Source organism: Cottoperca gobio, chromosome 6, assembly GCF_900634415.1.
Source record: "Cottoperca gobio chromosome 6, fCotGob3.1, whole genome shotgun sequence".
NCBI classification, from domain to species: Eukaryota; Metazoa; Chordata; class Actinopteri; order Perciformes; family Bovichtidae; genus Cottoperca; species Cottoperca gobio.
The window spans coordinates 24,116,316-24,132,736 of NC_041360.1; the positions used below are offsets into that span (position 1 = coordinate 24,116,316).

The window sequence follows — 16,421 nt, forward strand, 5'->3', positions numbered from 1 at the left end:
AAAATACGAACTCACCGGAGGGAAAGTGAACTTCTCAGCATCCCATCTGGAGGTGAGAAGTTGACAGTGTTAAAAATGTAACTGTGTTCATGTATCTTTTGAAAACACGAAGTTTTAAAGTTGGCTCGTGGTGGCAGCAGGACGACCGTTAGCCCGCTTCCCAACCGTCGCGGTTAACCGTTGGAGGTAGATTCAGGGACCGTCAGTAAATACTGATGTTTTCCCCACAAATATCTTCACGATGGCATGTTGAAGTAGAATCTCGTTTTTGAAGAATCTTTATTAATCACTCAAAAATGTGAGAGATATTCCTGAAATTAGATACAGATAATTGTCAATAAGAATGTCTCTAATAACATATATACAACGGATAACTGTCTGTGACGTAACATTTCCACACGTGTTCATATTGGTAAACAATTATAATATAATAATTATACAAAATTAATCCCATTTAGCACACCTTTTTTGATTGCTAATGTGTGATTTGTTTATTTTACATAAATATATACATTTATTTTTTGAAGAGATTCCATATAGTGTAATGTGACCGCTATCAAACATTATTACAGCTCTGGTAAAACAGGAAATACCTCTTTATATTGGATTTTACGGCTTCTTATTTATTTATTTTATCCAAGTTTCCATGTAATGTGGTGTAAAATGCAATTTGACAGTATTGGACTCACATGATGTATGAAATGAAAACATACACATTTAAAAAACATACCTTTAATGTTACGTCATTGATGCATGGCAGCATTAGTTTGTATTGCTTAATATTTCCTTTGCATGTCTTTAAATGAGATGGATAAATGGCTACAACTATACAACTCAATTATTATTATTATTATTATTATATAAAGATGAAAAGCATACTTCTTTAACTCCAACATAAGTCATAAAGTGCAAAAAGTGAGCATCTCTTTATTAAGGATAATACAGTACGAATCAATTACATTTGAATACACCTTTCGATCAAATGTACATACAATGAGTGTATGTGCTATCAGATGCTTTATAGCAATTGATTACATTTTATAATCCTTTAAATATTACAACTTTGTGTTATACATTTTGAATGGACTACGCAGTAATGAATAACATCTGCTGCTGCTGCACATGTTGTTGTTGTACTGCTGTGAAAGGATTACAGTGTGAGATAATATTTTTCACCAGAGATTAAATCATCTGTTGTTGTGCACGAACTCCAAGAAAGCTAGTGAGGTTTCAAAGTGCGATTTGTCAGCATCCACAACCAAAAAATTACTTTTAATCAAATTGAAATTCACACGCTAATAATAATAATAATAATAAAAAAAATGCTCAATGTTAATGCATTTTCACATTTTATGAAATACTTCCACATAGCTCCAGTACTCATACATCACACCCCCTAAAACTAAAAGTGCTGCCTGTGATTTATGTGATCTGGAAACCATGTCAGAAATACTCATTTAGAAATAAACTATTTAGCGGCTTTAAAACTTTACAAATCTTTAATTTTACAAGAGTTAAAAGCTGTAACTGAAAAGCTGCATATCTCCACTAATCAGATATCTTTAATTACAGACATGATAGAGCAACTATAGGATGTATAAGTTGTTCGAGTGCAAACTACAGCACTTCGGTAAAAATAACCTTAATAAATTGATGGTAAATTAAAATATACATATATACACACACACACACACACACAGTGGTTATTTCCAACAGTGAAGAAGACACTACAGCAAGCCAAGTCATTTAAAATCATATAAAACTATTTACACCCAGAATACTATAATCAGTCAGTATGTGAGGTTCTGAAGTTTATAACAGGCTCACATAACACGGCTCATAAGGCATGTCATGTGGGATATAAACATGCAGGGTTACATTACACAGACTGCAGCTTTATGGGTGCACAATTCATTTGGTATTTCAGTTTCATCAGAAACTGTCTTTGATTTGCATTTGAAGCAAAAGTTGGACTTTTTGGTGAAAACGAGTCAGATGAGAAGATCGTAACCGACGCAGAACACAGACTTTATAGAAGCCTCTTTTTGTTGTCGTTTGTGTCTCATTGTCAGTTTGAATCTCTTCCTCCCCAAGAAAGCAAAAGAGCGTAATTGCCTAAAATGTCGAACTATTCGTCTAAATTTCACGATTATGGATATACAAGTCATACTTCAAATACTCTGAATACAAGGACTGACCTCCGTTAACCTCCTTGTGTTCAATTCATATTAACATCAAAGGATTCCTTTCATAAAGTGCCTGGTTAAACCCAACAAAGGTTCCCCATGTAGGTTAAATACTGTAAGACCTGTACTTTTGGTAATTATGTGTGTTAAATTAATAGATTATAATTTATTATAACATATTACAAATACTGAGTTTTCACTTCAGACAACGTTTTATCACACACAGTTCCCATAAAGCACCACATCTACAATACTCGGGTTACAAAGAGCATCCTGGGATTCTTTTTTTTTTAGGAATTCAAAGAGAAGAGGTTTCATTTCCCGGACCCGTCTCTAAGAACAAGCGGAGTAAGGAACCCTGCTGGTTTCCTTAAGAGTCGTTAAGGAAAAATCTCCTGAAAGTGAAAGTGTCTCTTTGTGATGCAACATGTCTACTTGGTGCGGGTCGATTTCTCTCGTCATCTACTTTGCTAAGTGTGCTGTGTGTTAAGGCCTGTGTGGGTGGCCCGCCTCATCAGCCAAGTTGAGGATGTAGCCAGCTATGTCGTCCTCTGTGGGGATATCAGACATTACCCACGATTCGTTGGCGGCTGTCACTTGCAGGCGACATATCGGACAGTTTCTGCTCTGCCCGCTCCTGCAAACAGAACAGAGTGTGTAATAGTTACGGCAGCACTGAGTAGTTTGAAGCTTCATTCATAACATTGACATTCTTCTTTTCTTTGCTCGTCTATTCATTCGGTTTAAAGCCAGTATTTCTGCACAGTTGCAAATAAAGATTAGGCTTCATTAATGATTTTAGTATTTGTCTATTTGAGAATTAGTTTCCAGTCGTGGCTGCAAACGATTGTTTCAAATGTCCAATAAACAGTTGATTTAATAAAAATAAGATGCATCACTTTAATCCTTACCATTTATCAATGCACTTCTGACAGAAGCTGTGTGCACAGGGAAGAATCAGGTCGGCCTTTCCGTCCATGCAGATGCAGCACTCCTCCTCATCCGTCAGCTGCTTCACTCTGCATCGGCACAAACAGAGAAGAGAACCTTTTTATTATTTTCTAAAAAAGGAGGAAGATATTGCTTCCCCCCCCCCCCCCCCCCCCCCCCAGGTCTGTTGGATGAATCTTGATGGCTTGCATTGAAAGGAATTGTCTGAGATACATCTTTCAGTGTTGCAAAAAAGCATTAAAATGTAAAGATTATATTTTTTGGCGATTTAGGGGCTGGAGCTGAAAATGAAATTGTCATCACATTATTATTATTATTATTATTATTATTATTATTATTATTATTATTTCTTGAAGTGTGTAAATATTTTATTTTCTATTCTTTTTCCCAGTATTGTTTTTCATTCTTTTCCTTCATTTTATTGGATTGTTGTCTACCGTTTGTTTTTTCGGCTCAATTTCTGCGCTTCTTGTTCTCATTATCCTTTGTTGTATTTTTCTAAATGTATGTTAGCTTAGCTTTATTTTATTCCTTTTTCATTGTTTGTTTCACGCCTTAAGTTGAGGAGAGGTCCTCTGTAAAATCCTGTGGCTTCTTGACACACTCTTATTCTTTCATTATATGGATTGTATGCAAAAATAAAAAATTTAAAAACAGCTGCAAAACCAAAACAATTTTAAACTCTACTTCAATGTAAAACAAGCTACATCAGTAATGGGGTCTTTGACAGTTTGAGGGACTTCTTCATGTGCACCTACCTGCCCATCCACATGCTGGCCTGGCAGGACTCTGTGGAGGGGAGCTGGGCAGAAGGGCCCTCAGTGGCGCCCTCTGAAGACAGCACCTCAGCAGCCTGGCTGGTGATGTCCCGGTACAGCTGGATAAACTGGTACAGGTTCATGATGCGTGATGCCTCCACCATACCGTTCTCCTTGTTGATCTGGGAGCAGGCAAAGACAATCACACTGGTATCGTAAACCGTACGTCACAATCCTACACGGCTCTAAAATAGTGAGGCAGTAAAACATGGATACGCGTTTACACAGACAATCAGGCTGCGTTCCAAATCACATATTTTACTTTTAGTAGGTACTGCAGCTGCCTTTGCAAAGTATGTACTGTTGCATGCAATATGCATACAATTACTACTTTGTCATAACATTGACCCTCTTGATCATATATCCCCTGCACAAAGGATTGTGGCTCAGAATAGCTGATGACTTTGTTTAACTGGTTGGTTATGAAAAGAAAGGCTGACAATAGTCACGATGAAGCCGACGTTAGTTGGATGAGTACTTTGTCTCCTGTATGTGAAATGTGTAACGGCCTAGAAGGAGTTATTTGATTTCATTCTTTAAAAAGTAGCATACTTTACTTCATGTATTCTATTTTTAGACAGGAAAGTGTGGTGGGAGTAGGAGGAGAGGCAAAAAGTCTTGACGTATTCTAATAAACGGAAATGTAACATCCTCAACTGTGTACATGTATACGTCTCAAGCCCTTGTCATGTGAGCGCACACACACACACACACACACACACACACACACACACACACACACACACACACACACACACACACACACACACACACACACACACACACACACTGTAATATAAAAGATGAAACTGCAACGCTTAATGAAACAAAATGCTGTCACTAATAAAAGTTAATAGCTAAATAATGTATTTAAAAAGTCCAGTTTTGGTTCGAACTGATAAACTAGTGTAGCCATAATAAAGAGACACACACCGAACACACTTTCTCCCACACATTGGTCTTTCTCTCAAACACGAGATCAAAGACGTGGGCAGATGCTCTTGTTGGCATGCGATACGTGTGCAAAAGGTCTCACCTTGGTGCAGAGGACTCTGACAGCCACCTTCCACAATGCCGTGGCATCGGATCCTGGCTGCACCTCAAACAGCAGATGCTTCGGCTGTCCGGAAGCTAGCTTAGCCGTACTGAGAGAGATCCAGCAAGAGAGAGAGAGAGAGGGAGGGAGGGTGTGATCAGCTCAATAAACCATTCTGCGTCATTGTAACTGCTGTTTGTGACGAACACAGCTACACATGCAAAGTAATGTCAAATTCTTGAAACATTGCTACACATTTCTTTCCTGAATGTAGGTACAGCTGTGTGTTGTTTATTGTGTTTGCTCGCTCAACTCTGATCTGTTATCTCTACAAATCCGAGTTAACAGCAATCAGACCAGATCACAAACCTGCAGATAAAAACGGGATATTCCTAGACGTGATGATACATAGACATTTAAATTGTGCTGCATAAATTATTTTCCAATCTATCCCAATGATATCTACATTTTTAGACAATAAAAACTTCTGAGAACTGAGAAGAACTCACTTTAAATGTGTTATCCTGCCTCTGATTTACAATCTCTGAGAGCTAGTAAGATACAATTAAATGCAGAGTCAGAGTCTAAAGTCTGGGGAAAAGATCACACAAGTAGGCCAAATCCTCGTTCTGAAGCTAGCCGTGCAGAGTCAGAAAGGTCCAGTCAAGCTTCAGGTATTCTCACGTCAACATTCATCACAGCCGTTTGCTTATACCTTATAAGCAAACGGCTTATAATATATATAATATAATATAATATAATATAATAACATAATATAATAATATTCCTTCGACTGTCCCTCCACAACATTGAACCAACTGCAAAACCGCTGTACGTTCGCACAATTGAACACTTATTATTCCCATTTGTCCGGAAAAGACTGACTTACACGTCGTTAAGTTCGGACACTCTTGCCAGAAACTCCTCGTAGGTTAGGTAGCCACTGTCACGTACCAGTCCGGCGTATTTCACCAGCTTCTCAGGCAGACGGTTCATCACCGACTGACCTGAGAGCTGCTGGCCCATCGTGGCAGCAGCAGCAGCACTTATGAAACAGCGATGGCAGAAGGCTGCAACTCATTCAACTCAGCAGAGCCTGGTGGGAAACAAACAGCATACAATTATGGGCCAAATTTCATATGTAGCACATTTGCTTGAATATGTTAAAGCCCCGACAGAAGATGCGACTAAACAGCAAGCATGAGGTACAATATTGTATTAACATTTTTAACACAATATTTAATAAGCATAGTAGTAACATTGAACACACATCATCACTTTCTGATGGAAGTTATCGCTGGCATGACAAGTGATCCACAAACTCAACAGTGTGTTACCATTCAAATTAAATCGCACAATGACAGAAGGAATACTGAGGGAAACATTTATTATTTCTGCAATAACTTCATACTGCTGGTCCATGAAGAGAAGTACTGACTCACAAGCCCCACGTGGAGACAGACAGTATCACATAGGGTTGCTTGTTTAGTTCACCCAAAAAAACAGAAAATAGTTGGCAGGAAATCCTCTCATGTGAGAGCCTGGAATCAGACAATATTTTGTAATTGTTTGAACTTTCACTAACTAATAATCGATCAAAAAGTGACTCATTTTGTAGTAAACTGAGCTAGCTAGTCACCTGCTAACTAAAGTGAGAGAGTCCGTAAAGAACATGGACAAACACACACATCCTGTCACAATAAAGAACCGTAAATACTCCATGTAGCAGCTAACTTACAGTTAACTACATCTTAACAAATCTCAGTAAAAAAAACTGAACAATTAAGATTTAATAGAAACTAGATAAACAAGCAGACCGTAGTCAACGGAATTAGCTAAATTAGCATAATGTAATAACGTCCAACTGACAATAAGCTAACGTCAAACATGTTATCCGTCACTGTGGTGCAGTATTATTCACGTTTTAAAAACACGTTTAAAACATATAACAGTTGAGACATAATGCAGCAACAAACCTCAATTCAAACACGATTTGCTAATTCACTTTGCTAACGAGCAGCTGCTTCACTTTGCACCTAAATAACCATTAAATAAAACATATTAAGTGGTTCTTATCTCTACAGAGAGAGATAGGAACATTAAATATGATCCTGTGTCGTGACATGGGAAGAACATACGCTTCTTTTCTTACCAAACACTGAACAACTTGAACTACAGGCAGGAGGCGTCCAAACTTCCCCGTTAGCTTCTGTTTGTGTTGACACAACACGGGCGCAGTTTGACGACGTCGTCTTCTTCGTTGGTGTTTATTGGCGGCTGGTGAACCAGCTTAGAGGCGCGTTACCGCCACCATCTGGACCGGAAGTGTAGAACAAGAGATGACGCAGAGGGGGTGAAACATCTAGATCAGGGGGTTTTAAAAGTCTGAGACTCCTCTCAGATGTTTATAAAAGCAACCAACTTCATATTGTTTTGTCTTTCCCCTGATATTTCTTTTAAATGTTAAAGATGCCGGTGATATTATCAGTTGTTTTTGTTTGTTTACATTCCTCCTTTTGCAAATGCATGTTCAGGAATGCACTACTACTGTGTTTGTTCTGTTCTGTCATGGTTTTCATGTGTAGCATGATGGACTAAGCGTTTCGTTGTGTGGGTTGCATAATGAAATGTGTTGCAAAGTGACAATAACGTATCCTTGAATCCTTTATTTGCATACAGTTCCTGGACCCTTCCCTTTCATGAAGAGTATTCCTCTCTTATATTCTAATGGGTTATGCCTTGTTTGTTTTGTCAGAACATCCACCTGCTTATTTCTCTCGACGCCAACACGAGCAGGAACCCGAAGGCAGCGTGTAGCGTGTAGCTTGATCTCCATCCTGTACATTATAATGAATATTTCATTGATAATATCCGATCTAAACGATGATCTTCTGTTTGTTAGTGCTGGAAAGCTGTCAGTGCCAAACGTCACTTTCCCTGATACTTAATTAATACAGAATTCACTTTATAGAAGTTTTTCAAAGATTTACAGACGTTTTCAAATGTCTTTGGTTTAATTGATGCCGTAATAAAACTCACTAACCATATTATAACTGGAGTTATAATAATGAACTTCTATTATAATATAATAATAATAATATTCAGTCTACCAGTACTTTATATTGGTAGGCATTGTAATAATGTGAATTATAGCAATTTATTGGTTGTTTTTTTTACACTTTCAAACCAAGAATTGGAACATTTTATTACATTTAAAGAAGTAATTGTTATAGAGAGTCCTCTTGGTTTAATTGCTGATTTATAAGAATGTTTACGTGTCAATCTTTAAATCTACCAGCAGATGGAAGCAAAGGATATCAAACTAAATGAACCTGAAGCTGAAGTCAGAAACATGAAGAGAGAAAAGTTATTCTCAGAGCCCAAACTAATTCTGAATATAAAACAAGATCTTAAGTCTTTAAAATGATGTCACATGATGTGAAGCTGTTAACATTAACAGGATCCAACAGCTTCGGTCATTACATAAAGAAAGTCAGCTGTTTGGTGACCTGCCATGATATAAGTGAGAAGCTATTTCCATTATAAGTTATATTTCCTTCCTTTTTAATGAATTAAGTATAAGTATAAATATATATATATATATATATATATATATATATATATATATATATATATATACATATACTATATATATATATATATATATATATATAGTAGTTATTGTCAGAATATTTCCAGTGAAGAAAGAAAGAAGTCAGCTGACTTTTGTTTTTACTTGAGAAAGAAATTCATGATTTTTCATCATATTCTCACTTTTGAATGGGAGACACTTCTTTTATGTTCTGATCAAGTCCTCAGCTCTTGTGAAGTCTCTACCTCAGCTGCAAGTCCTGACAGAATTACACATGAAGGTCGTCTAATGAGCCATTAAAACTTTTGCTTCTTGTTCTTTTCTATTTCTAATTTTAGAAACTGAATAACCCTCGAGACACTGTGAAAAGGCAGCGATCGACTGATTGAGTGCACGACTCCCTACACATGTGATTCAAGACATCTGTAACCCGGTTACAAAAAAATAAAGAAAACTACACGTTTATCTTTGAACATTTCGAAGCTGTGCTATTCCCCAGTAGCGGATAAGTATTGAGTGTGGACTGGTAGCTGGAGAGATGCCAGTTTGTCTCCGGGGCACTGTCGACCCCAAAAAACTGCTCCAGTGGCGTTGTACTATGGCTGCCCCAGCGCTGTGACACATCTGAAAATGTGTGTGTGTGTGTGCGTGTGTGTTATCTAGGAGGGATATGCAAAGAGTTACATGTCAACTGGATTGTGTAAATTTGCCTTATTGTGTTGATTGACGATTAAAGCATCGTTCTTTAAGGTGCTGTGACAAACAACAAGAGAAAGCAGCCATGTATGAACAATTTTATACACAGATTTATGAAAATGAACATACGTATAAAGGCTCCATACTGTACAGATTTGTCATTTTAATACATCAAATTGAAAACATAAGGGCTGAAGCGAATACTTTGAAGCTTCAAAGCTGCTTTGTTTTTCCTTGCATGTCTATTCATTGTGTTTAAAGCCTGGATTTCTGCACAGTTGCAGATGAAGACTAGGCTACACTAGTACTATCAGTAATATACTATTTGTAGAATTAGATTCCAGTGGTACTGCGTAGCATTGTTTCCGATGTGCGATCCAAACATTTCCTCCAGTCCAAGACTTCTTGAAAAACGTGTTTTTATCTAGCGGAATACTCTTTCCCTGCAGCTTACCCCACACGAAGGGAGGCGCACACCTGTGTTAACGGGGAGCGGCCTAGCAGCGATCTAACATCACCATAAATTATATTTATGTAACTAAAATTACAATCAATAAATATTCTCTCCCATTTGTTTTCGGGTGACGTCATAAAATGTGACGTCAAACATTCAAAGCTTCATTCGAAAACCTCAACAGAAGCTTCGAATATGAAACAAACATTCGGTTCATCCCGTGCACACGTGGTTCTACAGCAGATCTCTGAACAACCCAAGAAAATATGGATCGCTTTGAATCCCAAAACACATTTTTCCCACAAGTAGTGCAAAATGAACTTGCATCCCAAATCAATACTGTACATACAGACGATCATTGTGTTACTTTTTAAACTGACTGGCAGGCTGTGTGGTCCATAAGCTGATAGTTCTTATGATGAGCCATTCCTTCTGACTGGCAGTGACGACGAGTCGCACACACTCGATGTCAAAGCCGATCTTGTGGTCCACGTTGTTAACCTCGATGCTTCCGCCTTTAAACTCTCCTAATGTGATGTAGGACGTGCACTGCCTGCCCTGCTTAGTGTCCACAGACTTCTGTCCGACCTCCAGAGCTCCGTGGTGAAGAATGTCATTTTGTCTGTCCTCGGTGCCCGTCACAATCTTAATTCTGCTGATTTTAGTAGATTTGTTAAAGATTATGACAAAGAAATCTCCGGTGGACGGAGGCTTCCCCCAGAAATATTCATCCACAGTGCTGTAAGCCTTGGTGGCGTCATAGTTTTCAAAGACGTTGATGTTTGTGTAAAGGCTGGCAGGAGGGTTGTCAGGAATGTCTACGGAGTCTTCCTCGAAGTCGTCGTCCTTCAGCTTGTTCTCGGCTCCTTTGTAAGAGGAGTAGTAGCCCATGTGCTGGAACAGCGAGGGCTTGAAGCGGATCACGTCCTTCTGGGCCAGAAGCCCCCTGAAGTGGATGAGGAGCCAGTCGCAGGGCATTTCCTGGTAGAACATGAGGAGGAAATGAGCCAGACGTGGCAGGTCTCTGGAGTGGTACAGCTTCCCGATGTAGCCCAGCTTGGAGAACTCCAGCATCACCCAGTAGGAACCTTCTCTGGAGGTGATCACCTTCTTCAGCGCCGTCAGGAAGTTCCTGGAGCAGCGCACGTCGTCCTCTAACATCATGTAGAAGTGAGAGAGGTTCGTGCAGAAGTTGAGGAGGAAAGCGTAGTCCACGTTCTGCTTGGAGCGGAAACGGACGCGGTCCTCCGGGTCGTTGTAGTTCCTTTTCAAGCCGTCCAGAGATGGGTAGTACTCCTCGGGGGCCTGGATCACCAGGAGGCGTCCGGCTATGATGTGGTGGGCAAACTTCCTGGTGATTTCCTGCACCAGGTTCTCACACCAGGCCAGGTCAAAGTCTGCCAGGTGGACCACGACCACAATCTCTTTGAGCTCCTCGTAACTGGACTGATCGAAGATGGACTTGATCGTCTCCAGAAGGTAGTTTCCCTTTTTCCTCTTGACCGACGACAAACCAATGGTGAGATACTCTGTGAACAAAAACCCTTTAGTTACTTCATTATGGAACTAAAACTAACGTCAGAGTAATAATCTTATAATAATCTTATGATGATTTTATAATAATCTTATGATAATCTTATGATAATCTGATAATAATTTTATGATAATCTGATAATAATTTTATGATAATTTTATAATAATCTTATGATAATCTTATAATAATAATTTTATGATAATCTTATATCCCGACATCAATTATTTTCTTTTTATTGTAGTTAATTTTTATTAAGTTATTATGTAGTTTTTTATTGTGCTGTTTTATCTTTCATATCATTTGTCTTCTCTGTGTTCATGTGTTACTTTTGTTTGTCTTTCTGCTCTCATTACATTACAGGTCATTCAGCAGACGCTCTCATCCCTGGGGCAGCTCAGGGTTAAGTGCCTTGCTCAGGGGTACAATGGTATTGAACTCCCGACCTTCTGGTGTTTTGTTTGGAAGGCGCACCGCTAGACCGCTAGACCGCTAGACCATCAGGTAATTCAATAAAGTAAAATATATATTTGTATAAATGAAGATATCCAGCCTGGGAATGAAACTAGCACCTGTCACATGACAGATACAGCTAAAATAATATACAAACGTACGGTCACCTGCCACCAGTGCAGATAAATGTTCTGGGATTAGTGGCCAGTAAAAACTAGATTTCAGACCCTGTTATACACGGACTATATTTAAATTCTCACAAACACAAAGTGGTCAGAATAAGAATAGTTTGATTTCACTACACCGGCAGATTTGCAGTTTCACAGGAGTTGATCAATAAGATGGAAAACAATCACTTTGGTAGAAATACCTACTTTTGCGTGGCAAAGGAATTCCTGCAAGGTAGCGATACGTGACATTAACAGTCCCGGAGGAGTTGGACAGGTCTCTGAACGTGTGCACGTATCTCTCAGAGTTTGCAGGATGCATCAGCGTCTCTCCCAGCTGACTTTTCTCAGCCTCCTGAAATTACAAATAACAAGAACCCACGTTGGATTAGTGAAGAAAGTGATGCTTGGTTTGTATTAAACTGCAGGAGTTGAGTGTGAGTTTGTAAACAGATGTTTTATATAGTTTGGCTGTTGTTAGACACCGCCTCCATTTACTTCAAATCAGCAAGAATCGTAATTGATCTACAAAAACCTTTAAGTAGAAGTATCTAAGTATAGTCAGGAACATTTAATTAAAGTATTAAAGCACTCAAAGCAGAAAGTTAAGTGATACAATTATATATTATTATTATTATTACTTGTGCATTAATGTAAAAGATGGATTTTAGTGTTGTAGTTGGTTGAGGTGGCATTTTAATTATTAATTAATGATTATTATCTTCTGTCAATCTATTAATAAACTTATCATTTCAGCTGTACTCATACAATTTAAAGAAATCTTACCAGCACGTATCCATCATCCATGTAAAGGTTGAAGAAGAGGAGGAAGGTGATGAGGAAGCCGAAGAACGGGAACATGGACCGTTTCCTGAAACACCTCATCTTGTCCACGGACTTCCACATGAGCCTCAAGATCACTGCAGCAAACCCCACACACACACACACACACACACACACACACACACACACACACACACACACACACACACACACACACACACACACACACACACACACACACACACACACACACACACACACACACACACACACACACACACACACACACCATTGTTAATATGAAACTATCGATTAGTGCAGCTTTAATTAAAAGAATCATTAGTCGCAGCCCTGAAGTCTCCATCTCAGCGCTGGGTGGATATACATCTTTAATTGGGTTGTGATGAGGTGCTCAGCGTGACAGATGTGGCCATCAGCACCCACAGAGATACAGAAGGCTGATTGTATCGTTGGATTAAGCAGAGTGACTGCTAATAATGGATCATTCGGTGGTTAATCTCGCCGCTCACAAGGGGGAACGTCAGTCATCTGTTCACGTTTCAAAACTTAATAAACACCAAGTGTTGTCTTGATGGAAAGCCTCTGGCCCCGTTCGCCGTGATATTTACTCAACGTGTTGACAGTCTTTTAAGTAGAAAAGAATTACTCACTATCTGTCCTATTTGGCACCTCATCTAAAAAATAAAACCCGACTGATCCCACGACACCCTCCATAATGCTGATGTTGCGTAACTCATGAAACGCAGCTTCGATGTGAGAAAGCGCGAGCTCCCCGATGACGGGAACAATTATGGCACGGGCTTGTGCGGCTGCCGCTGGGCCCTATAACTCAATAAACAACTTATTATTCATTGTGTTATTCATTGCTCAAGTTCCATTTTAGAGGAGGTGGGAAGAAAAAAAACATCTGCCAGAGAAGAAAGCTTCACCTGAGAGAAGCAGCGGCCAGACTAAGTGGAAATACAACGACGGCTAGGAGTCAATATTATGAAAGCCCACACACACACACACACACACACACACACACACACACACACACACACACTAATATGAGATAGCAGCCTGCAGAATCAGATAAGATTATAGAGACAATGAAAGAATATCCAACAAGGCGAAATAACGGTCGCTTGCTTTGTCTGCGAGAGAAAATACTGCAAAGGTTTTATATTTGTGTTTGCTTTCTCCGAGTGAATCTAAACAACAAACAAGCCTCCCATAGGTCACGTACATTTATATGGAAATGAGGGAACGTCTATGAATAAATAAGCACCATTTGTTGTCGGGTCTGTTTGCTTTAGTTTAAAGTAAAGAAAGGCTTCTCTGCAGAGTTTTGTTTTTTCCTCAGCAGATGATGAGCGTGTGCCCCGTGAGCTCATTTCTACGACTGAAGTCATTTCAGATTAGAGCCGGAGAAATAAAAACAGGTAGAGAGGAATACCAATGACTTTCAGCCTTAAAGATTACAGGAGGGTCTATTGGACTGCACATTAACAGCAGCCTCTCCAGAGCAGACAACGTGCACTCATCCTTAATCAACTTTACATTAAATACAGCAGAATCTAACATTAATACGAGCCTGGCTTCTTTTGGATTACTAGTAAATCTCCAGGATGGAAAGTTAAATGAAGCTGGATCTAAGCAGCTTCAACAATAGCTCGTGTGCAAATTTATGTTTATAGGTTCAAAATAAATTATACGACGACATTTTATTAAATTAGGAGCTACTACTCTCTTAAATTGCACATTAAGGCTGCCAGCAGTCACACGCTCCGTTCATACTGCAGCAGGACGGATCTTTATTTCCTCCCATGTGACACAATGTGATGTGTTTCAGATCCGTGTGAAGAGCAGAAAGCTGTGCAGCCACGTTTGTAATTAACCGAGTCCTAACTGCGTCTTAACCCTCGTTTATTCCCCATCAGCGCTTCTTCTAATCCTCAGCTTTCTCCGACTTTAACGCCAAAGATATTGTAGAAATGTAAAAAGGTGCGCAGGTTAAAGAGAATAACGGTCACAATCGATGCAGCCGGGGCCGAGATGTGCTGACTTTTACACAAACGGAGCCAAACACTGGCGACAGGACGCCATTCATCGTGAACCACACAAAGAAAAGCCTCGTCAGCTGCTCTGTGAGGCTGCACTGAGACACAGCTGGGCTTCAGCTAATGCTAATGCTAATGCTAATAAAGGCCACATGTTCACAGTGGAAATGCTAACAAGTTCACCTTAGTAACTACAGAGCACGACTCTTATAACGCTGAGATAACACTAAAACAATGCTGTGTCAACAACCAGGGAAGATATAATCCGTGTACGGGAGAAGGGATTATCTGTGAGGAGACGTGGGAAGACATTTGGAGTTACGCCAGAAAGATTTCCATCTGCACAAGCAATCCAGTTTCCTATCATACACAGAACACATGTAGTTAAAGGCTCCTTCTCCTCTGGGTCTCTAACGTACAGCTGGAATCACGGCCATGTCTTAAAACCAAAGTATTGCTCTGAAATACGATGAAATGGGAAAAGGGTTTGCATTCAATGTCTTCGTTTTGGAGCTTCCTAAGTAGAAGTGTAACAACTAACTATGTTATTCAAGTAGACGTGATAATATATGAGACGACACCTTCGCGAGTAAACCGTTAATCGTCGGTTGTTGGGCTAAAGGTGACACGTAAAAGCCCACATCTTTTAAACTCCCCCCGCCTGTTTGCAACACTTTCTGTTATTAGTTTCTAGTATAAAAGATGAATCCAGGATAACCTTGAGAGTGCCACGAGGGTTCTCTTTATCAAGACTTTGAAAAGCTCCTCGAGATCCACGAAGGACGTTATCCAACTGTGTTCAAACGGCGAGGAGCTACGTGTGATGAGTGATCTTCATGATACAATGGGTGGAGTGCTCCTTTAAAGGCTTTGGCGTTAGATGTAATCCGTTGGTGTTGCACGCTCGTCCAGTATCGACGTCTTCAGCCCGTTATTGTATAAACCTCTCATCAGAAGCACAACAACCTCAGGTGTGTTCGAACATGTATTCTTGTTTCTGCACGTTCATAGATTTTTTGTTTTGTTTACAACTTCCCTGTCAGTTCGTATCGGAGACAGATTGTGGAATGAAGATAAACGGCGAAGGAAAGTCCGATTCGAGGAGTAATTTGGAAAATTGACGGAGTGAAATGAAAGTTAGAGACGAGATTCCTGCTGGAGGCTTTCAGAGTGAATGACTACAACCAGCTGTGAAAGTCTGATTGTGGAGAATGAATGAGTGATGCTTTACATTAAGGTGCCCTTCAGCAAGGCACTTAATCCCAATTTGCATCAGGAGCAGCAGCAACGCCTCCACCAGTAAGAGCCTGTGGTGGTTGTACTGGGAGGCTCCCAGGTGTGAAACGCTTTTTGCTTTCTCAGCAAAAACCTTCCCCGGATAACTTAAGAGATAAAAAAGATGGATGCGATACTTGTTGCTGCAGCGCCACGAGGCTCCACAGTGATGCATCTATGTGACAGCTGGCTGCCATTACTGACGATGAACGCACGAGTCAGAGTAGTTAAAGTTACTACGAGGAGATTTAACCGCGTCTCATACGGATGACTCCACATCAGCGGTACACAACCTTCTTCCTGAAGGGACCTCTATTCTAAACGGACGACCGCTAACGAACGTTAAGTGACATAGTTTATAGATATTCCAATAACGGCAGGAAGTTTATTTAGGATTCATTTTGAGCAGGAAAAGG

At 39.7% G+C, this 16,421-nt stretch overlaps 2 protein-coding genes across 4 annotated transcripts in view; both read right to left on the bottom strand.

Annotated features, from left to right (window-relative positions):
- Nucleotides 1-712: 712 nt before the first annotated feature.
- rnf141 (ring finger protein 141) lies at nucleotides 713-7,258 on the bottom strand. The gene is made up of 6 exons (XM_029433209.1): nucleotides 7,144-7,258; nucleotides 5,881-6,087; nucleotides 4,992-5,100; nucleotides 3,896-4,077; nucleotides 3,098-3,205; nucleotides 713-2,823 (listed from the first exon to the last, which is right to left on the bottom strand). Exons 2-6 carry the CDS (start codon nucleotides 6,015-6,017, stop codon nucleotides 2,673-2,675), a joined length of 687 nt encoding a protein of 228 aa, XP_029289069.1. The 5' UTR covers nucleotides 6,018-6,087; nucleotides 7,144-7,258; the 3' UTR covers nucleotides 713-2,672.
- A 2,105-nt stretch (nucleotides 7,259-9,363) lies between these two features.
- LOC115009692 (alpha-1,3-mannosyl-glycoprotein 4-beta-N-acetylglucosaminyltransferase C-like) overlaps nucleotides 9,364-16,421 on the bottom strand; it is a 51,103-nt gene continuing 44,045 nt past the window's right edge. For all 3 annotated transcript variants that reach the window (XM_029433859.1, XM_029433860.1, XM_029433862.1), the window contains 3 exons: nucleotides 12,671-12,804; nucleotides 12,092-12,239; nucleotides 9,364-11,262 (listed from right to left, as the gene is read on the bottom strand). In XM_029433859.1, the coding sequence (XP_029289719.1) occupies nucleotides 10,097-11,262; nucleotides 12,092-12,239; nucleotides 12,671-12,804 (1,448 nt within the window). In that variant the 3' untranslated portion in view covers nucleotides 9,364-10,096. The remainder of the gene's footprint in view (nucleotides 11,263-12,091; nucleotides 12,240-12,670; nucleotides 12,805-16,421) is intronic.

Coding starts and splice junctions, on each gene's coding strand:
- rnf141 (XM_029433209.1), bottom strand. CDS start 6,017: ATGGGCCAGCAGCTCTCAGGTCAGTCGGTGATGAACCGTCTGCCTGAG. Junction 4,078..4,991: donor TCAGAGTCCTCTGCACCAAG/GTGAGACCTTTT, acceptor GCCTGCTCCCAG/ATCAACAAGGAGAACGGTAT. Junction 2,824..3,097: donor CAGAAGTGCATTGATAAATG/GTAAGGATTAAA, acceptor TTCTGTTTGCAG/GAGCGGGCAGAGCAGAAACT.